The sequence below is a fragment of the Phoxinus phoxinus genome (assembly GCF_949152265.1).
Source record: "Phoxinus phoxinus genome assembly, chromosome: 12".
Classification (NCBI taxonomy): domain Eukaryota; kingdom Metazoa; phylum Chordata; class Actinopteri; order Cypriniformes; family Leuciscidae; genus Phoxinus; species Phoxinus phoxinus.
In genome coordinates, this window is record NC_136887.1 from 28,860,945 (window position 1) to 28,884,698 (window position 23,754).

Here is a 23,754-nt window from a genome sequence, read left to right on the forward strand (position 1 = left end):
GGTGAAATGAGGAGTACGCTGATGGAGACACTTCAGGGCTTTATTGTCTGAGAGGCTATTTGAAATGATTATGACGATACAGGCCATTTGCCTCCATAAGATATTCAATTCAGTAGCAGGATGATGAGAGAGAAAGAGAAGGGAAAGGGCAAGAAAGGTGAACGTAAAGCATGAGTTCCTCCTACATACAATTCAACACTTATTAAAATGAAGAACTATCGTATTTATTTATCTCCTGGAGCTGATGGAATTTGTTCCTGTCACCATGTGGGGTTGGTTTCACAGGAGAGACTTCTACGAAAGCGGTTAAATCTCACAAGAATGTCAAATGTAATTTTCAGCACCCCCTGCATATCCCAAGTACATTTTCTTTCCCAAACTACAAATTGCCATAGTCTACTGTAATGTAATCTACAGAAAAGTCATTAATATAATGCTAAATAAACACATTTGTGTATTTTCATATTAATTAATATTAATGTTATATATCATAGCATTAATAATTTAATAAATAAATCAATAAAATTATAAACAAATATATTACATACGAATTATAATGAGATTTTTCTCACATTATGGAAATAGCAATCGAGAGGGGGAATCAGATTTTTTAAAATTAAATTATGAAATGTGCATTTCTCTCTGCCGCGTTCACTAGCCTACTGCGAAGATCGCAAGTCAGCATCGTCAACTTCATCTTTGCAGCCGACACAGAAAACACTTGTTTATTAATAAACAATTAAAATGTCTCCTTGCTATATTTGACATATTCATAATCATTACTTTTGCCGGTTCTTTGTGACAGCTTTTAGGTGCTTTATTGGTAGCGCCACCCTTGCATGTTACATGAATGGGTCACGCATCAGCACCGAAAACATGGAGAATTTTGTTTTTAAAAATCCAAAAACACATTGTGATACGAACCGAATTGTGGGGCAAAAATCGTGATACGAACCGAATCGTGGGTTTGGTGTATCGTTAGAGCCCTACTAGCAACCCTAAAAAGGTGGTGGGTACAAAATGACTCTGGTGGGTACCCCATCGAAATCGACGTCTATGACTAAAGCTAAACATAAATGCACACAAACGTAAATGAACACTGACCTCCCACGTTCCCTCATATGACTGCTTCTTGAGACGGATGGCCCAGTTCTCCAGGCACGCATCAGAGCAATGGTCCATACTGAGGATGACCGGCCGGGTGAGCACCACACCGGGCGGTCCGCAGCTCACTACGGGGCTCAGCAATGTCTGACACCCAGCCAGGGGCAATCTAGAGGGAGGCAGAGGAGAACATGGTCAGGATTCAACCAAAGGGGTCTGACTCTGGATGGATGGCCAATGTCAAGCACAGAGCAGACCCTTTAACAAGACGAGCTTCCACTATTAATCAGGGCTCTGGTGCTCTGATCTGACTTTTCACACTCTGCATTCAAGCACAGTAGGGAGCTGGTCTTGAACACCGCATGAATGCATGAGCAAAAAATACCCAGACCGTTACCTGGTGCTTCACTCCGACAGGAACATCTAAAGCAGGAGAACATTTCCCATGGCTCATTTGCATATAACAGACAAGGCACACAACACATAAACACAAGCTTTTGATATCTCAAGCTAGCATTAGTCATAAATCTGAGCAAACGTCTCAAACACACACACACACACACACGCACACACACGCGCACACACGCCAGCATGTGGAGATTAACTTCAATTATATTTGACGCTCTGTGCCGGGGCTTTTTAAAATCTGATTCAAACTGTGCATTCTTTCTTTGTGAGGCAGATCCTCAGACCCCCAGGGTTCCAGGGACCTACCTCATGTCTTCCTTCGTCTGAATGGTGAGATAAATCTCATAAATCTTCCCTCTGGGAATGGCCTCTGGCGGGATGAGCAGGCTGATTCCTAATGTAAATAGGAACAAAAGAGACAAAGTAGGATCATTTGTTCAATCTGAACGGCGCTTTTGTCACAGCTCACAGTGGGCCTATATGTGACAAAAGAAAATGTGGTTAACGCTAGTCCACAGTCAAGGTCAAAGATGTCATCTACCAGGTGTACCTTGAAAAACTCTTTCACTTTCTGTCCTGGAGATCAGAACAGAGACAGGAAGTGCCTACAGCCCCTGCTGTCTGTCCTGACATAATTACTTCTGTATATGAAATTAAATGCATAACGTGCGCTTTTAGAAAAGGTATCATACTGTACATTTCACATTGGTAGCAAAATAAACCCTAAATAGTCAATCTCAAACAATGAATTTAAATGTAATCCGGATGGATGGATGGTCCACTCTGGAAATTGAGACAAAAAAAAAAGGAAAAAAGGAAATAAAAAAAGTGACTAAAATATTATTATATACTATTATAAATCCCTCTACATCCAAACTAGATTATTATGGTGTCTAAAAAATATTACTATTGCTCATAATTTGGGTTAGTGGTTTGAAAAACCCCTTATCCCTAAATATTAAGTGTGTACCCCGCATAAAATTAAATAAAATAAGAATAAATAAAAAATTATGAAATAATAAAATAAAATAAAATAAAAAGTTGCTCACTCACTGCTGCTATGCTTATAATGACCTCAGTTAAGAAGAGAAACTGTGGATTACAGGTATCTAAATTTGGGCATTATATTTTGAAGGACAATGTTCTTAGCCGAGGGAGCCCTGGTTATTTCATTTCCACTGCCTCGTGAGCTGTCTCTTTGACCGAGAGTGATTCATAATGTGACAGCCTGATGAACCCTCTGTCTGTGATTAAGGAGACTAATTGGTTTGAATATACTCTGGTGGTGTCCTTGGAGTGGATAGAGTTGCAGGCACTATGAATGTGCACGCTGCCTATCGGCTTACAGTGCCACGGCTGACAACTAAGCCACTGGTTCGGCTCGCAGAAGATGCAGTGAGGTATCCTTCAAAAAAAGAAAGGGAAAATAAAAAAGACGCTCCCGCAATTACAGCTATTTCCGACGAAAAAAGAAAACGGTCGTCATTGTCATAACACAATCATTAGTGTATAAATGGAAGCACTTCTTTGCCCCCTCTGCCTTGTTCCTTGAAAAACGTCTTTAGAAGATGTTCGCATTCGCTCGTTCCCCAATTTACATAAAACTGCTTGGATTACCGTGTAATTGGATCACTTCACCCTTCCATTTTGGGCCATGTCAGTATAATAACATTGCAGTTAACAAAGCTCAGGAGTTCTTCCACAACACTCCTGACTAAACACATAAAACATTTTGCACAGTTTGCAGTCGTATAATCTTACCAGTGTTGGGGAGGGTTAGGCGCCCACCCAGGAAATTGAAAGTGCCGTAGGAGGTGTTGACGTTGTCTCTCGGTAGCGTTTTGAAATATGTCTGAGAGGAAAGGCGGTTCATGAAGTCGTTGGGGTCGCTTGGCAGTTTGCCGTTGTGCAGCGTGTGGGAGCCGTTGGGAAGGGGCTCCAGGAGGGGGCCGTTGCTCATGGAGAACTTCCCGGTGACTTCGTGTCGAGAACGTAGGGTTCCCTGGTAGCTAGTGGTGGTGGTGGTCAAATCAGGCTGGATGGTGAGCAAATGAGAGTTTTCTGTAGAAACAAAGAGAATGAAACGAGTGAAAAACCCTTCGAAAGGTCACGCTGGCTAAAAGTACACAGCACAAATTGAAATTCAGTGCAAACGCACAAATCCATGGATGTAGCCAGGCCTTCGCGCTGAGAGAGACTCACTCGTAAATAAATCAATGCCTCCTCCTCCTCCTCTTTAGCAGCCACAATCAATTCCATACAGCGTTTAAAGAAAGCCTGGCAGCCATGGTTTACATTTCTTGCACTTTAAATAAAGCTTACTGTGTGGCTTCATTCACGTTCAAATCCCCAGAATCCAACTCCATATTTCCCGATTTCAGAGGCGTTCTCATGTTTTTCCACATTAAACACTTTACATAAGTAAAAATAAAAGTGCACAGCAGTAGGCAGATTTGTTTCGTGGGAGGATCAATGGAAATCAGCTTAATGCTACTATTACCAAACCACTTCCCACGGTAGCAGGCGGACGAGTGAAGGTCTCCTCTCACACGCAGCTATAAAGAGGATTCAAGTAAAACCAAAATCACAATCATTTGCAACTGTGAAGATGATACACAAAACTATGGCTACCTCGGTTTTACGCAAACAACGCACATACACGGACACATTTGCGAGACTGTGGTGCGCTACGGCCACAGGTGGTACGGGAACACGGGCACTGATGAAAGGATGAGCGTGAAACACCGTGACGAGGAGTGGATAGTGTAGAGAAACAATAGCCTACTGCTGCGGGCTGCCCTGCGCGGTGCCCACACACCTGGCTTGGTGGGCTTGATGCCCATGGGCTGGAAGCCAGTGGTGAGGATGGAGGAGTCTGCCACATCTGCATCGAGACCTTCCTTCTTCCTGCGGTACACCAGCACCAGTATGATCAACAGCAGAGTCAGACACAGAGCCACCACCACGATCCCCACGTACAGAGCCACGTCCTCAGCTCCTGACGCCGCTGCACAGGGACACAAACAGACACATGTGCATTACTATGCGTCACAAAATTTGGGTCACCATGTTGTCAATATTCACATTTATTCAAAATGCAACGTTACATTTTTCTACATGTCATAATCATTTGTAAACAAACAAGTATTCATGACTTCGATGAGCTTATGTTTCTGCCTTAACCTATTACATTGTTTAAATGAATACATTTTTAGCTAACTGTGATTTTGTATATGTACATTTCTGAAATGCATAATTTAGACAGTTACCTCTGATCACTCTAAATTGTAATGCGGACTTATGCATTTTCTGTAAAGCTACTTTGAAAGGATGCGTATTGTGAAAAAAAAGCACTATACAAATAAATGTGAATTGAATTGAATTTATTTATTAGTCAACAATGAGCGGATTAGGCTGATAATAGCTGTTGGCTGATGAAGCGGTTACTAAAATGTTTTGATGCCTCATTTTAGTTGAAAAATGTCAGCTGCATACAAAAGTTTCGATTTATAATATCAGCAAGTATACTGGTTAAAACAGAAATGTAAAAAAAAGTCTCTTATGCTTTAATACAAAATACAGTATAACAGTAATATTATTACAATTTAAAAATAACTTTTCTATTTTCATATATTTTAAAGTCTAATTCCACAATGTCCAGCATTATTACTCCAGTCTTCATGATCCATCAGAAATTGTAATATATGCTGATTTTCTGCTCAATAAACATTTGAGTTTCGTTTAGATTATTACAAATGTTGAACAGTTGTGCTGCTTAACATTTTTCTGAAAACAACACTTATATATTTTGAACATTTTTGAGGGGGAGAAAAATCCCACATTTATTTTAAAGAAATCTTATGTAAATGTCACTTTTGCTCAATTGAATCTGCCCTTGCTGAATAAAAGTTATGTATAATGCACACATTTTATATGCATGTATGAAACACCTGAATGACCTACTGCAATTGCCAAATGTGCAGTAAACAAAAGACTACACGGCATAGAAGATATTTTTAGACAAAAACACATTGCATGCAGTAAGTATTCAATTCCAAACATAACCTGAATAGCTGGTTAAAAACGATTTAAAATGAAAATCAATGTCAATTTTAAAATGAAATACCTGTTCTTCCCATGTATCACTTTGTAATCAGACGTTAACCAAATTTTGCCAGACGCCAGTTTTTTTTAAGCATAAAATTATTAGCAAACAGAATTACCTAAACCTGACTTGGCTTGCATTGCGCGTAAGGGAATTAACTGCTGGGAGAACATTTCAGTGGTTGTGCAGCTTCCCCACTGCCGCCTCCTTAAAAAGGTAATCATATCTGTGCTTCAGTGGGTTGTTCTGCAGGAAAGAGGGAGTGTTTGCTGGCAGCCTGCTACATCAGCATTCCTCAAGCTGCTGGATTTATGGCCATGAGTTTGAAAGACACTTCCTTCCTTCCAGAAGAGAGAGATGAGAGAAGAGAGAGAGAGAGAGAGTAGAGAGAAGAGAGAGAGAAGAGAGAGAGAGAGAGGAGAGAGAGAGAGAGAGAGAGAGAGAGAGAGAGAGAGAGAGAGAGAGAGAGAGAGAGAGAGAGAGAGAGAGAGAGAGAGAGAGAGAGAGAGAGAGAGAGAGAGAGAGAGAGAGAGAGGTAGTGTGTGTTTGTATGTGTCTGTGTGTGTTTCTGACACAAAGCAGATTTTCTTATGAATCCACATCATTTCATGTGCCCTCTCTCGCTGTGGCCTGCAGCTTTATGGCTGAGTACCCAGAGACAATCACATCCAAAATTATTCTAATCAATTGTGTCGGTGGGTAATGGGATTTGAGAAGGTTGTCTCTGCGGCGTGCTGATTTTTGGGTGTAGAGGTGTCTGCGCTCACTGCTGGGAGAGACCCAGTGGCTCTACATTGTGAAGAGAGACTGCAGAGGCGTATTCAGCCTATTTAGACGCTCCGTGGACTGACAGCGACAAGCTACGAGGAATCGCTGAACTCAAAGCAGTGCGTATGGGCCATATCACTAAACATTACACACTGACCTGCATCATCCACTCCTGTACACACGAAGCTGGTCACAGGAGGGCAATTAAAAAATAAAGGTGCATTTTAATAGTCTAAAAACTTATATTGCTGATATATTTATGATCGTCCAGAAATCATTCTAATATGCTGATTTGCTTCTCAAGAAACATTTATTACTATCAATGTTGATTTTTTTTTTTTTCAGGATTCTATGATGAATATAAAATTCAAAGGAACATCATTGATCAGAAATAGAAAGCTTTTGTAACATTATAGGCCGTTCAAAAGTTTGGGGTCAGTTTAAATATATTTTTAGAAATAAATGAAATAATTTAATACTTTTATTCTACAAGCATGTATTAAATTGATCAAAAGTGACAGTAAAGGCATTTATAATTTTACACAAGATTCATATTTCAAATAAATGCTGTTCTTTTGAACTTTCTATTCAACTAAGAATCCTGAAAAAATTGTACAGAACTGTTTTCAACATTGATAATAATAATAATAACAACAACAATTTCTTGAGCAGCAAATCAACATATAATGATTTCTGAAGGATCATGTGACACTAAAAAATGTTAAGAGTGAAAAATTCTCTAGTGATGCATGTATAATTTTTTATTAACAATACAAGTGTTTGTGTTTATATTAAGTCAACGCATTAAAAAAAGATGCTGCAAGGAACATAGGCAAGTTAATACATTTGTGTTAAGGTTAATAGTTCATTCTTGTGTGAATTGTTGCGTTTAAAGTGGCAATTTACTTCTGAAGCAGTTTTTTCCTCACACCTTTGTTTCACTTTGATGGAGGCAACAAAGTTCTTGGTTGTTGTTGTTATTTTTTTTAATGATCATTTTTCGCCCAGGAAGTTTGACTCTCCTTGTCTCAATCACGATCACACTCTCGGCTCGGCTTGTTTGGTCTAAACGAGAGTGAGATTGTCAAAGGAAATTATTAAATTAGAATCATCCCCAAGCCTAAAATCACACAGACAATTAAAACAGGGCTGTCAATTACCATTATGCCAGCCTGCGTCACTCTAATTAAGCTGTCTTCTAATTGTTCATCACACTCTTAATCACCAGAGTTGCAATAAACACCATCATTGCTATCAGCGGAGATGTTACTGAAGACAATCTACACTTCTCAGGCCTACAGGTGCCTGGTCCAGTTAATCTCATCCAAATATAGCTCCATTATTGTGATGCGACTTTAGAGTACTGCTAATGCCGCTCAGGAGTCATCGGCAACATGTCTTGACATGTTTTGTGTGAACGCTCCTGACTGATGACTCTGTCAATACGACATGATACCGAGCAAGCAGGAGGGTGGCCGAGCTGCAGGAAGTAGCATTTCATCAGGGCTTGTTTTATGACAGCTGGTCAATCGTGAATGACTGAGCGCATGCAAACAGGAATCGCTCCTGCGTCTTGGTATCGACGATGCATTAAGTATGTCTGGGGGAAGTGACTTTGTAAAGGACTTATGATATCATAAACTGAAAGTCGTCACACCGACAGATGATGGGGGCTGGGTGTAGCATGTGCACTCCAGGTGCTGAAAATAGCATGAAAAAAACCCAGAATGAAATGTCTGTAAATCTGTAAAACTTGAGTTTACTCTCCACTGAATCATGAAAAACAGTTTCTGTGAGAAAAAAAGTAACAAATACATATTAAAAAAAAAAAATCTTCTATTATTATTATTATTATTATTATTAGCCGTAGTAGTAGTATTTTACAAATAAAATAAATAATATAATTAATATAATACATTAATAATAACTTAATTTAATTCATCAATAGGGAAAATGATAATAGTAATATTAATTATAATAGTAGAAAAATAATAATAAATGAAATTAAAATATAAATAAAAATGATAAATATTTAAGAATAAAAAATAAATAAGAAAATATGCATTCTAAAATATATATATATATATATATATATATATATATATATATATATATTAAAATCGTATATAAAATGAAACTAAGCTGTAATGCTCACTGAAACACCATGCTAAAAATAAAAATCAAGTAAAATGGATCATGTAATGTTTTATATCACTTAAAATAACCAAACATACACATGCTTTTTTGTGTGTTTTCAGTTAATTACAGTAATAAAAAAACGTATTTAAATTAAAATGATTGCCCAGAATGCATTGTTTTCTACAGTACATTACTGTTTTAATGGAAAACCTTAAGTTACTGTCAGTCTTTTTTTACAGTGATAAGATACCGTTATATTTAAAGCAATATGCAGACAAAGTATATTAGTATATTGTATTGCATTATCCACTTAATGCGCCAACCACTGTCCACGGCTCCAACAAAACGCAGGATGTGTTTCACTCTGTCAGTAAGTTTCTCTCCCCTGCTCATCCACCAGCTTTTCTTTCACCCGATAACCTCCTTGGACTTATCAGAGCCTCCCTAGTGCAACTTTTTATCATGTCTAACAGATGTATCGAAGAGCCAATCACCGAAGTCGCCAATAGACTGCGCCAGCGTTCCCTCTGCCCTGCTCAATAAATGAACAGACATCCATCACACTTTAATTGACACAGTTAATCAGCTTTTCTAATTGAATGGATTCAGCCCGATTCCACGCGGCAGTATTCTCGTCTCTGCCTCCCTCTCTCTCGCCTTGACACGGAGGCGGCGGGGAGAGAGGCAGTCGATCTGCTTTCGGCATCAGATTCCCACACCCTTGCTCCCTTTTTGCTGTAATCAACACAAAACAGAGCGAGCGATGTTCCTGCTGTTCCTGAGGCTGATGTAAGGTGTGTCGAAACACAGGTTTCTGGAGGTGTAACAGAGTGGGCACTGAACATTTTGAGCTGTCTAACAGTGGGGTGTCAGGCCTGGCCTGAGGGGACCAGACTCAGCCAGTGGGTAAATCTCAGAGTGCCTTCCCCCTCCTCTCATGGTGGGATACAACCTACAACCTGCAATTTTCCTAACATGACTGACAGAAACAGGTTGACATTTAAGGAGACAGTAGTTTCTGTCAGGAGTTTATGATAGGTCCGTGGCACTGTTTACACCTGACATTAAGATGCGTTTTGGTTGATCAGATCACAAGTAGTCGAGGGAAACACATTCCTGTTTACACCTGGTATTTTAATCCGTAACTTTCAACCACTTCTGTCCCGATTTCTTTGAGGGGAAGGTCAAACTGGGTAAATATATGGTTTTTTTTCAGATCTTTCGATCTAATAGACAAAATAAGCTCAAATTTTTTATCTTCAAACCAAACTTGCGTCTTCAGCCAACAAAGTTTAAATCCCGTCTGGCTAGCGCGCTTCCAATAATGTGTACGCATTAGGTCAGGCTGTCATTTGTGGTTGTTCGAACACATTCAAGCGCATGAGCGTCTACACTATGAAAGCAATCCGGGACAGGCTCAAAACCTGTATTTTGCATAATCCACTTGTGATTCGATCGAACAAATCGCATCATAATAGCAGATGTAAACAAGGCCTGTGTTGAACACGCATTTATAAAACACTAGCATGCACCGTTACCGGGAAGTATTAATCACCAAAAGGTGAACATTTGTAAAAGCAGAGTTAATTGTGGTTATTTATGTGAAGGTAAGTCATGTGGAGGGTTACTTTACCTAAAATAAAAATTATGTAATCATTTACTTATCATTAGCCTATGTGAATAAAAGCCTAAATTAAATGAGTTCATAATTCAAAGCGATCATGTCTCTTTAGAAGTCTTGGATTAAACCTCAAACATTCATATGGGTTTATTTTACGATCTCTTTATGCATGTTTTGAAGCATCAGAGATTTGATTTAATAGACTTTCAGAGGAGGGACAGAAATCTTTCAGATTTCATTCAAATATTTGTGTTCCAAAGATGAACGAAAGTCTTTTTGTGACAACATAATGGTGAGTAATTGATGACATAATTTACACTTTTGTGTGTATTATCCCTTTAAGGTAATCAAAAAGTCTACAAATGTATAGTCTGTTTCTTGTAACCAGTAAACATACAAAATATAATTTATCGGAATAATTTATCATCCTTGCAGTAGGTATTACTAAATTAGTCCCTCAGCATGAAAGACTTTGCTTTTAAAGGTTACAACGTTATTTTCATTATTGCTAAATGGCTAAAAACATGGTGCTTTAAAAAGTCTTAATTTACAACATTCCACAAATTAGCCTGATTATCAGTGCAGGCTGCATTTATTCAGCAACATGACTTTTCCTTCCCATCATCACTTTTTACCCAGCAACACCTGGGTGTAATTTTACCAGGTGGTGATGCGCCAAACTGTTAATTATCCTGACTAGATGAATGAAGGTTACGAGGCGCTATGCAGCATCCACACTGAAGTTTTCCACTGATTCGTGAAAATCTAACAATAGACACCTGCAATAAAATACTGTTTGGAGACAGTGATTTTGGATAAACAACCTTGTCCATCCTGGAACAATATCCCTATCAACCAATCAGCAATGATAGGCTTTAGATATATCAAAATAGATGAATAGTTATGCATCCAACTTTATTTTATAGATTACTTGTATTGATAAAGCATTGGTTTAAAAATTACTTACTTTTTTTTAAATTGTGCTATAAAAATATAACAATATTTATTAATATTTACTATATTTAAAATATAATTACATAAACATTATAAAGTCAGTACTGCTATAACTGTAAACATATGGTTCAAAATGTATAACAAATCTAAATATAAAATATATAGAATTATATATGATATAATATATATATGATAACAATATTTTTTACTATTTCATAGATTTTTTAGATATAACATAAAAAAAGATAGTTACAAAATTAATATTCTTATAAAGTTATTATAAAGTGCTCTATACAGAAACATCACAGCAGGATTTTGTGTAATGGTCAGAAGTTCATTATATTTATGGAGACCTATGAGACTTACAATTAAAAACTGAGCTAACGTTTTTAAAAAGTAAAAAAATATATATATATAATAACGTTTTTGAAAATTCCATCCAAATCAGTACATGAGATCACAGATAATTATTACGTTACTCAAGCATTGTTTGGAAAGTTATTCCCATCCAACAGTGCTTTGGATGTGAATGTCATTTTAGGATCGACTAGTGTAAAGTGTCCAACTTTACAAACAAGCTTATTTCACAAACATGATGGAACCTTCACAGTGTTTCCCCCTGTCCTCCTCGACCGCATCCACTGTGCAGAGTAAACAGTCATTCTGATGCTCTTCATTTCACACAGCTGCTTGGATTTATGTGCTTTTCAACTTGCGTTTAACCCATAGCAGGTGCTCTAGGGCTAATCTTCCCTTGAATTATGAGGACACTAAATGCAACTTTTATTTCAATGAGTTTCCTCTAACAACTAATTAAACCCTCCGAAGAAAAAGAAGAAGAAAACATTTCCTGTGCAGCAGACTGGCCAAAGCAGGCAGGATTTTCTGCTCATTACAGTTGAAAACTGCTCTATTGTCTGGTGAGAGACATCTGCTGAGAACAGATTGGGGCAAGCATTTTTCTGTGGCCTGCATTCCAATTTTCAGGGATTTTTGCCTATTCAGTGCGCCTGTATATGTGGGCTTAAGAGTTTGAGCTATACGTGTGTAAATGACGTGTGGGAGGGCTCAGATTCAAATCTGGAATGTGCAAAAGCTTAAAGAACGAGGGGGAAGGACTCGACCGGCTGATGTTGTCCCGCCACCCCCTTTGACCCCAACGCAAAAGTGTCCTGGAGGGGGACTATGTTAACAGGACGCTCACAGCATACCCGAATTAAGATGCCAATCCCAACACTTTGATCCGAGAGGATGCGAATACAAGCCCATCTGCTTGGCCGGACCCCCAACTGAGCAAATTTTCCCGTGGCAGCCATCGCACCAGCTTTTGTGCTTTTAATTTGAGCAATACGAGCCAATTAATAACATCCCGACTGCAGCGCAACCTCCCAGAACAGAGAAACGTAAACATCTAATGATGATAACCAGGCCTTGGGCTTGGCTGCAAGGTGGCAATATTCAGTATTAACATTCTTTTGTTGTTGCCGATTGCGATTGGCAATTTTTGCACGTAAAAATCTTGACGCTGCAAAATATGCCGGAGTGGTTTGAGATGATGCTGGGATTGGACATGCCACCATGTGGCCCTTAGTTGAAAAAGCGAAGGATTCTAGAACTGTATCGACTCTCAGCATGAGGAATACAAACTCTTTACTCTTGACCTCTACTTCTGCACATACTAATGGGAGTGTTTGCTCACATTCTGCCTCCCTTTATCTCTGCTGAAGATTCGTATCAGCAACAGTCGTGGCCGCAGCGAGATCAAACGGAATCGCATGAAGACGAGTCCCAGATTTCTGCTGCGAGTGAAACAACAAATGTTCGGCTCACCACATTTCGTGATAACCAGAGGGGTAAATTACGGGGCGAGACATTAAAAGAGCAGCTCGTTTCTGTTGTTCTGCTGTCTCTATGGGAGATCTTTTAAATGCGGTTCTTCACAGCCGATATCACACAAAGAGCTCTGAATGACAGACAGGGTGAATAATTCAACTGTGACATGAACAACGCATAGCACCAGGTATAAATTGGATTTTAACAGTTATTTTAAATTGTAATAATATTTCACATTCTGTTTTTACTGTATTTAAAACAAATAAATGCATCCTTGGTTAGCACAACATTAATAAATCTCACTGACCCCAAATTTGTGAACGGGAGTGTATATTCTTAAGGGCACCGTAAGCTAATAATTCATTGCAAGCACTTAAAGTTACTTAACATTATTAATCATGTTCATAATCAAATGATCTTAAGTAAAGAGTTTCTCATCATTTAATAACTGCACATAATGTAATTATGTAATTAAGTGTTACATTATTATTGTAATAAAATGTTCATAATGTAATTATTTTCTCAAAACTTAAAATCTTGAGCTCATAATATAATAACAATTTTTACATTATGAGACATTTATTACATTATAAACTCTATAATAGACTTTTTATAACCACTGTACATGATTTTTAGTTGTACTGTATTTTTCAACATGCCCTCGGATGTATATTCAGGCTTTGTTTTGTTTAAACTTATATTAAAGAGAAGAAATGTTTGCTTAACTTGCGCTCCGTGCTGTCGTTGGCTGAAGCAGATAACGTGATCTATCACACACAAAGACACGCACGCACGCACGCACGCGCACACACACACACCTCATTGTTATATTGATACTGTGGGGTTTTCTTCACAACAGTTTTACATAGTATTGGTATTTAACACTGTTTGTCATTTAAAAGTATATATACCATATACAAGAAGTAGTAGTAGTAGTAGTAATAATAATTATAATAATAGTTTTTGTTGGCAGGTTAATTCTGGATTTAGATTTCTTTTAAATGTACCAATCATTTATGTTTAATAAAAATATAAAGTATAAGCATAATAATTGCATGAATATTTAAATCTGTTACATTTAGCATGTGGTTTAAGACTGGATTTAGATTTTTAAAAAATATATACTAATATTTTTATGTTTTAAAAGCTATTACAATTAGGAAAATATGAAATGTTTTTGGTGAGTTTATAGTGTAATACATTTCTCATAATGTACAAATAGTTATTACATTATGAGCTCAAGATTTTATCACGTTTTGAGAAAATTATTACATTATGAACATTTTATTACAATAATAATAATGTAATACTTATTACATTATGTGGAGTTTTTACATTATGAGTTGCTACATGCATTCTTAGCATGGAAACAAGACATTTTGTTCAAAGAATTGATTCAATTCCAAAGTGATTTTTTTAAATATAATTTATAGAATTCTTTAATCTTAGTAAAGAACAAGAAGAAAGTATTATTTCAAACTGTTTAATCACACTCACACGCACTAGAAAACATTACCTCCCAACAGTATGTCACTTATTTACATTTGAAAAATGTATTTAATATGTATATATACTATTTAAAAGTTTGGTGTCAGTAATTTTTTTAGATAAATAAACATTATTATTCAGCTAGGACACATGTTTATAGTTTTTACTGAATTGTTGATATGCAGTCTGAGCACAAGAGACTTACAAAAACAAAAAAATCTTACCAACCATAAACTTTTGAATGATGGTGTATTACAATTATAGTAAATTAATAAATCAACGAATTCCAATTTTAGCATTTTAAATCACTTACTGGCCAAAGAGACCAATTCACGATTTAAAAGTCAGATTTCAATCAGGATTTTTTTAGTCGCAACACTTCGCTTTCTAGTATTCATTTAGCATCAAGACTTTGGAGCTGTGAAAACACATAAAACCCTTTGCTCGAGAAACTCTTCTACCCACACACAGCCATCCTGAAATTACACAAAGCGTTAACTTCTCCACGTCTACCCTCTGGCATTAGTTTCAACCAATCGTTTCTCGCGGAAACAGTTGATAACGGCCACCAGATGCTCTATTATCAAAAACAATCATCAGAAGAACAGTTATATCGTTGCTGCTACCGAGGACGCCGATGTCGATGCTGCTGTGGCGCTATGGCAACGGCGGCTGCAGGACTGAGAGGTTTAACATCATTAAAAGAACAGAAGAACAACAGGAACGGGAAAGGTTGCGTGAGGGAAGAAGAGCTGGAAAACAAACAGAGAACGGAACCCAGGAGACCGTCAAGACCTTGGACAACTCGAGGTTCTCTGATCTGGAAAAGTGACCTTCCAGCAAACAAACACAACCCAACGATACACACACCCTGCCCGCGCTACACTAAACAAATGTGTTAATGCAGACCTCCAAGGTGCCCTTTCTTCGCTCTTCCCACGTTGTCTAGCGGTAAATGGTCTCTCACTGATGCACCCCAGGCTTCACATCACATTTAGTGTGATCGATAAAGGAAGTCTGTCATTTAATCGATGGATTAATCAAGGGACTGAGGTGGTGTACTCACTCTGAGGGCATTGCTCACTGGTACAGTTGAGGGACTGAAGATCCAGGCCCTGGCATTCCTTCCCGCCGGTGCCGGGCGTAGGTTGGGTGCATTCTCTACTCCTCCACATGTTGCAGTCGGCTCCGCATGGCGACCACTTACTCCATTCACTCCAACCGCCATCCACTGAACACACACACACACACACACGCACACAGAAGACAGAATCAGCAATCCATCACACATTATGGCAGAATGAATGTTTATGTACTAAACTCTCAAACACTAGTCAAAGCGTAGCAGCAGCACAAAGTCCTGTTGTACATAAATAATGTGCAGTAACTAACTCACTATGAGGGTCACCTTGATATTTAGGTATAGCTAGCAATAAATTATCTTACTCATTTATCTCAGCAACACCCATTTGCTCTAACATGCAAGCACAAACTCTACATTCCTGCCCTATGCTCATACAGAGTTTTTGACATTGAGGTGTATTAAATAATGCAGCTTATGCTATGCGAGTGCTGTTATTCTGATGCATGCAACGCCTTTCTCCATGATACACTCAACTACATACAGATGCGCTGTCTCTGGAGCTGCAAGATTTACATACAGTGTGCACATCAACCACCACATTTGAAAACACCATTCTTAGCTTTTTAGCTATGCATTTTTCAACACTTTTGTAGCATTTTATTTTTTTCCCCTGAAGTCATCATTCTGTTTTACATGACCATTCTCTATACCCTCTCTCTACGGATAGATGTCTTAAAGGTACAGTAGCAAGCAATTTAGTTTAATTGTGGGATTAAACAGATTATTCTACTGCAGTGCCTTTAAGAATATACACTCCCTTTAACAAATTTGGGGTCAGTGAGATTTATTAATGTTGTGCTTACAAAGGATGCATTTGTTTTAAATACAGTAAAAACAGAATGTGAAATATTATTACAATTTAAAATAACCGTTTTCTAATTTACTGTATTTTAAAATGCAATTTATTCCAGTGATGGCAAAGCTGAATTTCATCAATGTTGAAAATAGTTGTGCTGCTTAATATTATACTAACATTATAAATGTCTTTACTGCCACTTTTGATCAATTTAATGCATCCTTCCTGAATCAAAAAGGTAATCATTTCTTGGCCAAGTTGCTGAATACGGAACGGTTGTATATTATTGTACGTTTGTGCAACTTAGCTTCCATAAATGGCCTGGGTGGAATGAAAAAAGGAGCTTAGCATCCACAGTGTTAGAGTATGTCTACAATAACCCGATTACAATTTCAAGTGTGAAAAGCCTATACAAGGATAAAAGGCAGGTGGAAAATTCTGTATGTGTTTGTGCCTAGTGAAACAACACTCAAATGTCCTATTTCCTCCCATGCCACGGAAGACGCATTTTATTTCCATTTCTCATTCTCACAGGGCCGCGTTATTCGTCAGCTGGACCGGAGGCCATTTTGGAAGTCTTATTCGGGCTGACGCTGTGCCAGGTTTGGGAAGGTTACTACAGGGCTAATGTGAGCAGCTCTGGTAATGAGCTCTCTAGGGACGCTGAGCTGCGCCCTCACAGGACCAAGAGCAGGGGGTGAATTATGGTACTTGGATACAGTTGGATACAGATACAGAGTTACTGATGACTCCATTTGACAGACCCAAGATCAGACACGCTGGGCTGTTCATTCACCCCTGGCTTTATAGCATATTCAGTGTGCAGTTTTGCTCTGCTTACCAGACCCTGGGTCACCGCTTGGCCAAACAACCAGCTAATAAAGCACTTGCGTGCCTTAGTGATAAGCAAGATGAAAAGTCAGCCATCGTAAATGGCTGTGAATAAAGACGACAGTTAGTCGTAGCCTGCCAGACGAGAGTGGGTTTTTCATATTTAAATATGCAGAGAGATTAGTAAGCAATGGTGAAAGATATTCGTACTAACAAAGAACGTGCGGAGTGCATCTAAAAGAGATGCTGACACCGCTTTTGATCAAACATTTGTCAGGGAGAGTGGCGAAGAAATCAAATAATTGTCCTTGTTTGCCATTGAGTGGACTCATTTGCGAGCGAGACAGGCTTATATCATCACACTAGCCTGGCTGAACAGAGAATTAATGCTAATGAATACATTACAATAAGAATCGTGTTCCTGTCTCTGATTCTCTGCATGAATTTTAAAAGACAGGTGATGAGAGATCAACAGCTAAGTGATGGAGAAAAGACTCTTTCTTCTCTCTGAAAAACTGCACAAAGCGACTGAGAGGAACTCTCTTGACTTATTCGGGAAGAAATGAATTGCAGATAAAACACTAGCAGCAATATAGACATTAGAGTCAACATGAAACGCCATTCTCAACCCATTTGACTTTGATAACGTTACATTTTGAAATAAAAAGGATTCGTAGAAGATAACTGGGACTTTTAATCCCTTGGGAATTGATTGGATCATGAAAAGTGGTCATTCTGTACCATTTAAGTCTGTAGTCAATTGTGAAGGAATACTTCCACTTTTATGTTTGTGGCATCATTCCCTGAGGTGAGTGTCGCTAAAAGTGCGTTCAGTTTTATCCTGGCAAAGTTTTATGTTGGTTGCTGTACAAATCTTAGCAGTTTGGAAATTAAATGTCTGGTGAATGTCAGCCTGTAGTCTGGTGAGTGCCGCTAAAATGTAATGCTCTGTCTATCATGTTTGAAAATAATACCGCTAGTGCAAAAATAATTGACTAAACCTAATCTATAGCAAACGTGAGAGAAAAACGCACTTTCTGAAGCAACTATGCCAATTTACATAGCTTGCTTCTACAAGTCTTTGATCTTTTTTATCATGATTTGCGTTTCACTGGAAAAATTATTTTGAGGTCATAACATATTGCCCAAGTAACCATGCAGGAATAAAAGTTTGTTTGTAAAAGTTGTTTGACTGTCTCTAGTGTTCATTTCAGCTGGAGACTTCAGTCAATTCCATGTATATGTACTTTTGCAAAAATGTAGCTGGCACGCTTTTCCAGCAAGCCTTTTAACTTCTGATCAAACATTTGGCAGGAATAGTGGCGTTGAAGCTAAAGGTCAAAGTTCACCTTTGAACATCTCAATCAAATATCTCATCATTTGCTATTGTTGCAGTGAACTTTATTCCATCGAATTGTATTAAATGGTTTTTCATTTTTGGGTAAACTAACCCTTTAAATAGTTGTGTAGACCTACAACAGTAGTCTTAAACAATGCTTAAACCACTTTTTGGAAAGTAGTTAACATTAACGAGCCTGCCAAAAGTAACATCACCCTAAAAGGAAATACATTTTAGAGGCACTGCAAGTTATTGATGACAAAAAAATATATATTCGTAATAACATGCACTGTTTGTGCAAAGGAACAAGGAACGTTTATTAAGAAAGTAAATAGGGTCCATTTTGATTTCATGTCGACCTTAAACAAGTAATGAAGTGAGAGAAGCAGAAAAATAGACAGTGATGGCCAATTTCACCTTCAAAATATGCAAAAATCATATCTTAAACCTGCTTAACATGAGTGAAGTATGCAATAATAAGGAACCGAAGCCAGACAAATAATTGTCCATTCCAGACTCCCTCCCATTAAGATATTATCTTTGATTTCCAATCATTCTGCTGTAGGGGTGAAGAGGTGTGTGTGTGTGTGTGTGTGTGTGTGTGTGTGTGTGTGTGTGTGTGTGTGTGTGTGTGTGTGTGTGTGTGTGTGTGTGTGTGTGTGTGTTGTGCCAGGGTGCCTGTAACACAATAACGCAGTGGCAGGTCTATTTGGACATCTTGTCAAGGGCACATCTAAAAAGGCGTCAAACTGCTCTTTAAAAGGCCTGCAGGAAGCCCCATTTCAACTCACTGTTGCTCAAAATCACAATGGCCAATGCTGGACACCTCCAGCTGCCTCGTCCTTGAGCAGGGAGGAGGAACCGAGCGGGAGAGTCACACAATTACCTTTCAGATCAGCAGGGATGAGACAGAGTCAACAACACTCACATCTGTAATCTCACCTGGACCTAAACATTCCATGTTCAATAAAACTGAGACAACAAGATTACAGGTGATTCATGGGCTCTGAGCCAGAGTGGGCAGGGTCAGAACGATGTCGTCATAATCTGCTGCCTATCTTGGATTCAAGTGCATCATGCAACAAACGCAAGACGAATGTAGGTCTTTGAATACAGGGTTCTAAAAGGGTTTTGGAATTCTGGAAAAGGTTATTGAGAAGCTTACTTCATGGGAAATATTTCTTGGTTGAAGCTTGCAAAAAAAAAAAAAAAAAGATTAGGGGATTTTCGCACCAAAAACAAGTTAAGCAAAACATCTTCAGAAAAAAATGAGCAGTCTTGCACCTTTGTAAGAGCCTGGCACAATATTTAAATGTCCTGGATTTACAGCTTCATGACAATAAACTGCTATGCAAACATCAAGTTTTAAGTAGGACTGGGCAATATATCAAAACTATATTTGTTATATTTACGTCGATGTAACGTGTTATCGCGAAGACATATCGAGCAGCTCCTTCCCTTTTTTTAAATAGCCAATAGTGTTTAGTTTATCACAGCATGACCAGAGCCTTTGAGCTCGATAAAGCTGCAGTTTCCTCCTAATCTCTAACTGTTTCTCCTAATGTCTTCCATATCACTTTAAAATATCATTCTGTGCAGAATTCAAATGGGTCCGATAGGTTTTGTGGTCTGTGCCGACTGGCTATCGTGTCTCTGCACCGGAACAGTGTGTGTGCACGCCTCAATGGAAAGCATATTTACACTGTCTGAATCTTTCCCTATCCCCTATATAGTGTAATGTGTGCTATTCATCATGTAGAAAATAGTGAATGTGTGAACAAGTGACTGATTTCAGCGCAGCTTCAGCATCTATTTATAATGCAGGGGCGGGACGCTTTAGATTCTAGAGAGCATTTGATTGGACAGAAAATCTGATGAGAAGCTGAAGTGCAGAGTGATCTCATCAAAATCATTGATCCATATTGGTGGAAGCGAGAGAATAAGATTTGAATGCTTATATCTTCTAAATGCAAATGTTAGCATTGTTTTGGAGCACACTAGCTTTTAGGTAACAGCAAGCAAGGCTAAAATATAGGGCTGTAAACGATTAATCGTGATTAATCGAATCCAAAATAAAAGTTTGTGTTTACATAATTATTTGTTAATTGTTTACATCATTATTGTGTATAATTATTTTGTATATATAAATACACACACATGCATGTATTTGAGAAATATTTGCATTTATATACTGCATATATATTTTTATATAATTTATATTATATATAAATAGAACTATTTTATAAATTTTTTTTTAAATATATACATGCATGTGTGTGTATTTATATATAGAAAATAATTGTACACAATACACACACATATATTATGTAAACCAACTTTTATTTTGGATTCGATTAATCGCGATTAATCGTTTACAGCCCTGCTAACATATTCATACTAAAAGCCTTCATTTTTTATTTCAAGGGGACATTAATTCTACAAAATGTTAACATATATAATATTAAATATTTGTTCAATATTATACATATTTGTAACTTGATTTTTGCCAACAATGGCTGTTTCAAGTAAAGAAAAAGCTGTTTCTCAGCAAAACATGCAAAAATAACTAAAACGTATATCTCAAATGTCATCATCACAAGGCAGAAAACAATATGATTTTTACAAGATGTACAATTTTAGTAATAATGTCCAGTTCTAGTTAAGCAGATTTAAGGCTAACAGAAAATCATGAGAGTGAAAAAGAAACCAGAGAAAGCAGCAAACGGACCAATAGGAGCAAAGAATAGCACATAACGGGTGGGGGGGAACGAGATTTTTATTTCCTGGCACTGAGCCTTCATCCAAACCCAATTCATATTTATATAGGCCAACATTTGATCAGTTAAAGAAACTTCAAGAGGGAAGGAAATGCTAAGAGATAAAGTCCAGCAGAATAGGCTAGCATCCAGGGAAGAGGAAAACATTTGCTCCGAGTACTGAAAACATACTGCAACGTAAGCTGGAAGATCTGTTAGTTCTCCATCAGTTAAGACACTGCCATGGTTCCACGCTGAATGCATCAGGCTAACGATAACGCATCAGTGGAAGATTGAAAAATGTTTTTTTGTGATGTTAACTTTTGTTTTGTCTCTCCTTTGTAATACGTTAAAATGCTAAAGTTTAGAATCCAAATGAATCAGCACTTGCTCTGATCTTTAAAACGAACTTGAAGCAGAAAAGAGTTACTGAAAAGCGAAGATGTCTGAGGGACTGCATTCGATCTCAGGTAAAGCTCTCCTCAGAGACCATTCAATTCACGAGGCTCTCCAGTCATAGGTGAGGGTTGTCTTTGTGTGTGCTGGTCGTATATGACGTCTCTGACGTGTCGGGATTAGATGAAGCAGCCTCTTCACCGTGCTAAAGGTCTAACCAGCCAATGATTCAACAAGAGCCAGTACAAGAGGCTCATCAGGGTCAATTAGCCCTTTAAAGCCCACTTATTACATTAGACTCTTCACAGCTGAACTCATCCAGTTGATTGGCCAATTGTGTTAAGTTACTGATTTGTTCCTTTTGAAAAGATTTGAAGGAAGAAGAAAAAAAAAAAAAACAAGTACTATTGATTCTTGTGACTATGGTAATAATTTTCCATGAGAGAAAGGAAGGAGAGAGAAAGGAAGAAATGGTAAGCCAGCACATCATGCGGATTAGTCCTCAGGTTCAGAACTGGACTCAGAAGGGCTGTATTTGTTTCCGTGTGGAAATCGGAGTTTAAGCACAGATTTAAACTGGAATAAATATAATATATGTATAACATTTTATATTTTTGCTGCTAAGATATTAAGGCTAAACGTACAAAAAGGCATGCAATCACAATCAAACATGCTGAATATGGTATGCAAAACACTAAAATGTCCAAGTAAGTCATGTTTTGCCCATGCACTGCTGCCAATATAAAGAATTGCACATCAAGGTCTCTTTCTGCATTCATGCTGTCCTTAGACTTGCAAGTGCTGCTGGAAGAGGTGTTAGTCAGTAGGGGCCAGTAGGGGGTGCTATCCCTGTGGTTTTTGTGGGTCCTAACGCCCCAGTATAGTGATGGGGACATTATACTGTCAAAAAAAAAAGCACCGTCCTTCAGATGAGACGTTAAACCAATGTCCTGACTCTCTGTGGTCATTAAAAATCCCAGGATGCCCTTCGGAAAAAAAGAGCAGGGGTGTAACTCCGGCATTCTGGCAAAATTTCTCCACCAGTGAGCTGACGTGTGGTGGGCGTTCTGGTGCAATATGGCTGCCGTCACATCATCCAGGTGGATGCTGCACATTGGTGGTGGTTGAGGAGATTATGAAACGTATATAAAAGATATATAAAACAAGTGTTGTAATCACCGGAGCTCCTTGTCAGTGTCCTATGTGGTGATAATAAATGATGGGTGTACCGTAAAATTCTATAATTCAATAAATTATTATCATTATTACATTTTATTATAATAATAATTACTCTGAGACTGTAAACACTGTTTGTATCATGAGTACTATATGTGGTTAGAGTATGTTTGGTAGATTACAGTCATAATAAGAGTATATATATAAACAGTATATATATATATATATATATATATATATATATATATATATATATATTAGGGCTGTCAAAAGATTAATCGCGATTAATCGCATCCAAAATAAAAGTTTGTGTTTGCATAATATATGTGTGTGTACTGTGTATAATTATTATGTATAAATAGTACACACACATTCATGTATATATTTAAGAAATATTTGCATTTATATACTGTATATACATTTATATAACTTATATTATATATAAATATTTTATATATAAATATAACCAATTTTTCTGAAATATATACATGATTGTGTGTGTTTTTATATATATAAATAATTATACAGTACACACACATATATTATGCAAACACAAACTTTTATTTTGGATGCGATTAATCGCGATTAATCTTTTGACAGCCATAATATATATATATACAATGTGTGTGTGTGTGTGTGTGTGTGTGTGTGTGTGTGGTTAATAATCAGATTATGTTGTTTTGATTGGTTCTGCAGCCTTGTGACTGAGGATAGCATTTTGAGTGCCTTGGAAATATTATTCCAACCTATTCGTATTACAAAAAGAATTCAGCTTCATCAGCATTCACATGGCATCGCATGCTCGCCGCATTACACAAAGAATCTCGTCACGTCCTTTAAAGTCGCCCTGTCCTGAGGATCAGTAGAACAGCGGCGATGGACTATGTTCACATACA

At 37.7% G+C, this 23,754-nt stretch overlaps 1 protein-coding gene across 6 annotated transcripts in view; it reads right to left on the reverse strand.

Annotated features, from left to right (window-relative positions):
• unc5a (unc-5 netrin receptor A) overlaps window positions 1-23,754 on the reverse strand; it is a 310,292-nt gene that overhangs the window by 20,344 nt on the left and 266,194 nt on the right. For all 6 annotated transcript variants that reach the window (XM_079629751.1, XM_079629755.1, XM_079629753.1 and 3 more), the window contains 5 exons: window positions 15,487-15,651; window positions 4,331-4,519; window positions 3,274-3,573; window positions 1,819-1,906; window positions 1,105-1,273 (listed from right to left, as the gene is read on the reverse strand). In XM_079629751.1, the coding sequence (XP_079485877.1) occupies window positions 1,105-1,273; window positions 1,819-1,906; window positions 3,274-3,573; window positions 4,331-4,519; window positions 15,487-15,651 (911 nt within the window). The remainder of the gene's footprint in view (window positions 1-1,104; window positions 1,274-1,818; window positions 1,907-3,273; window positions 3,574-4,330; window positions 4,520-15,486; window positions 15,652-23,754) is intronic.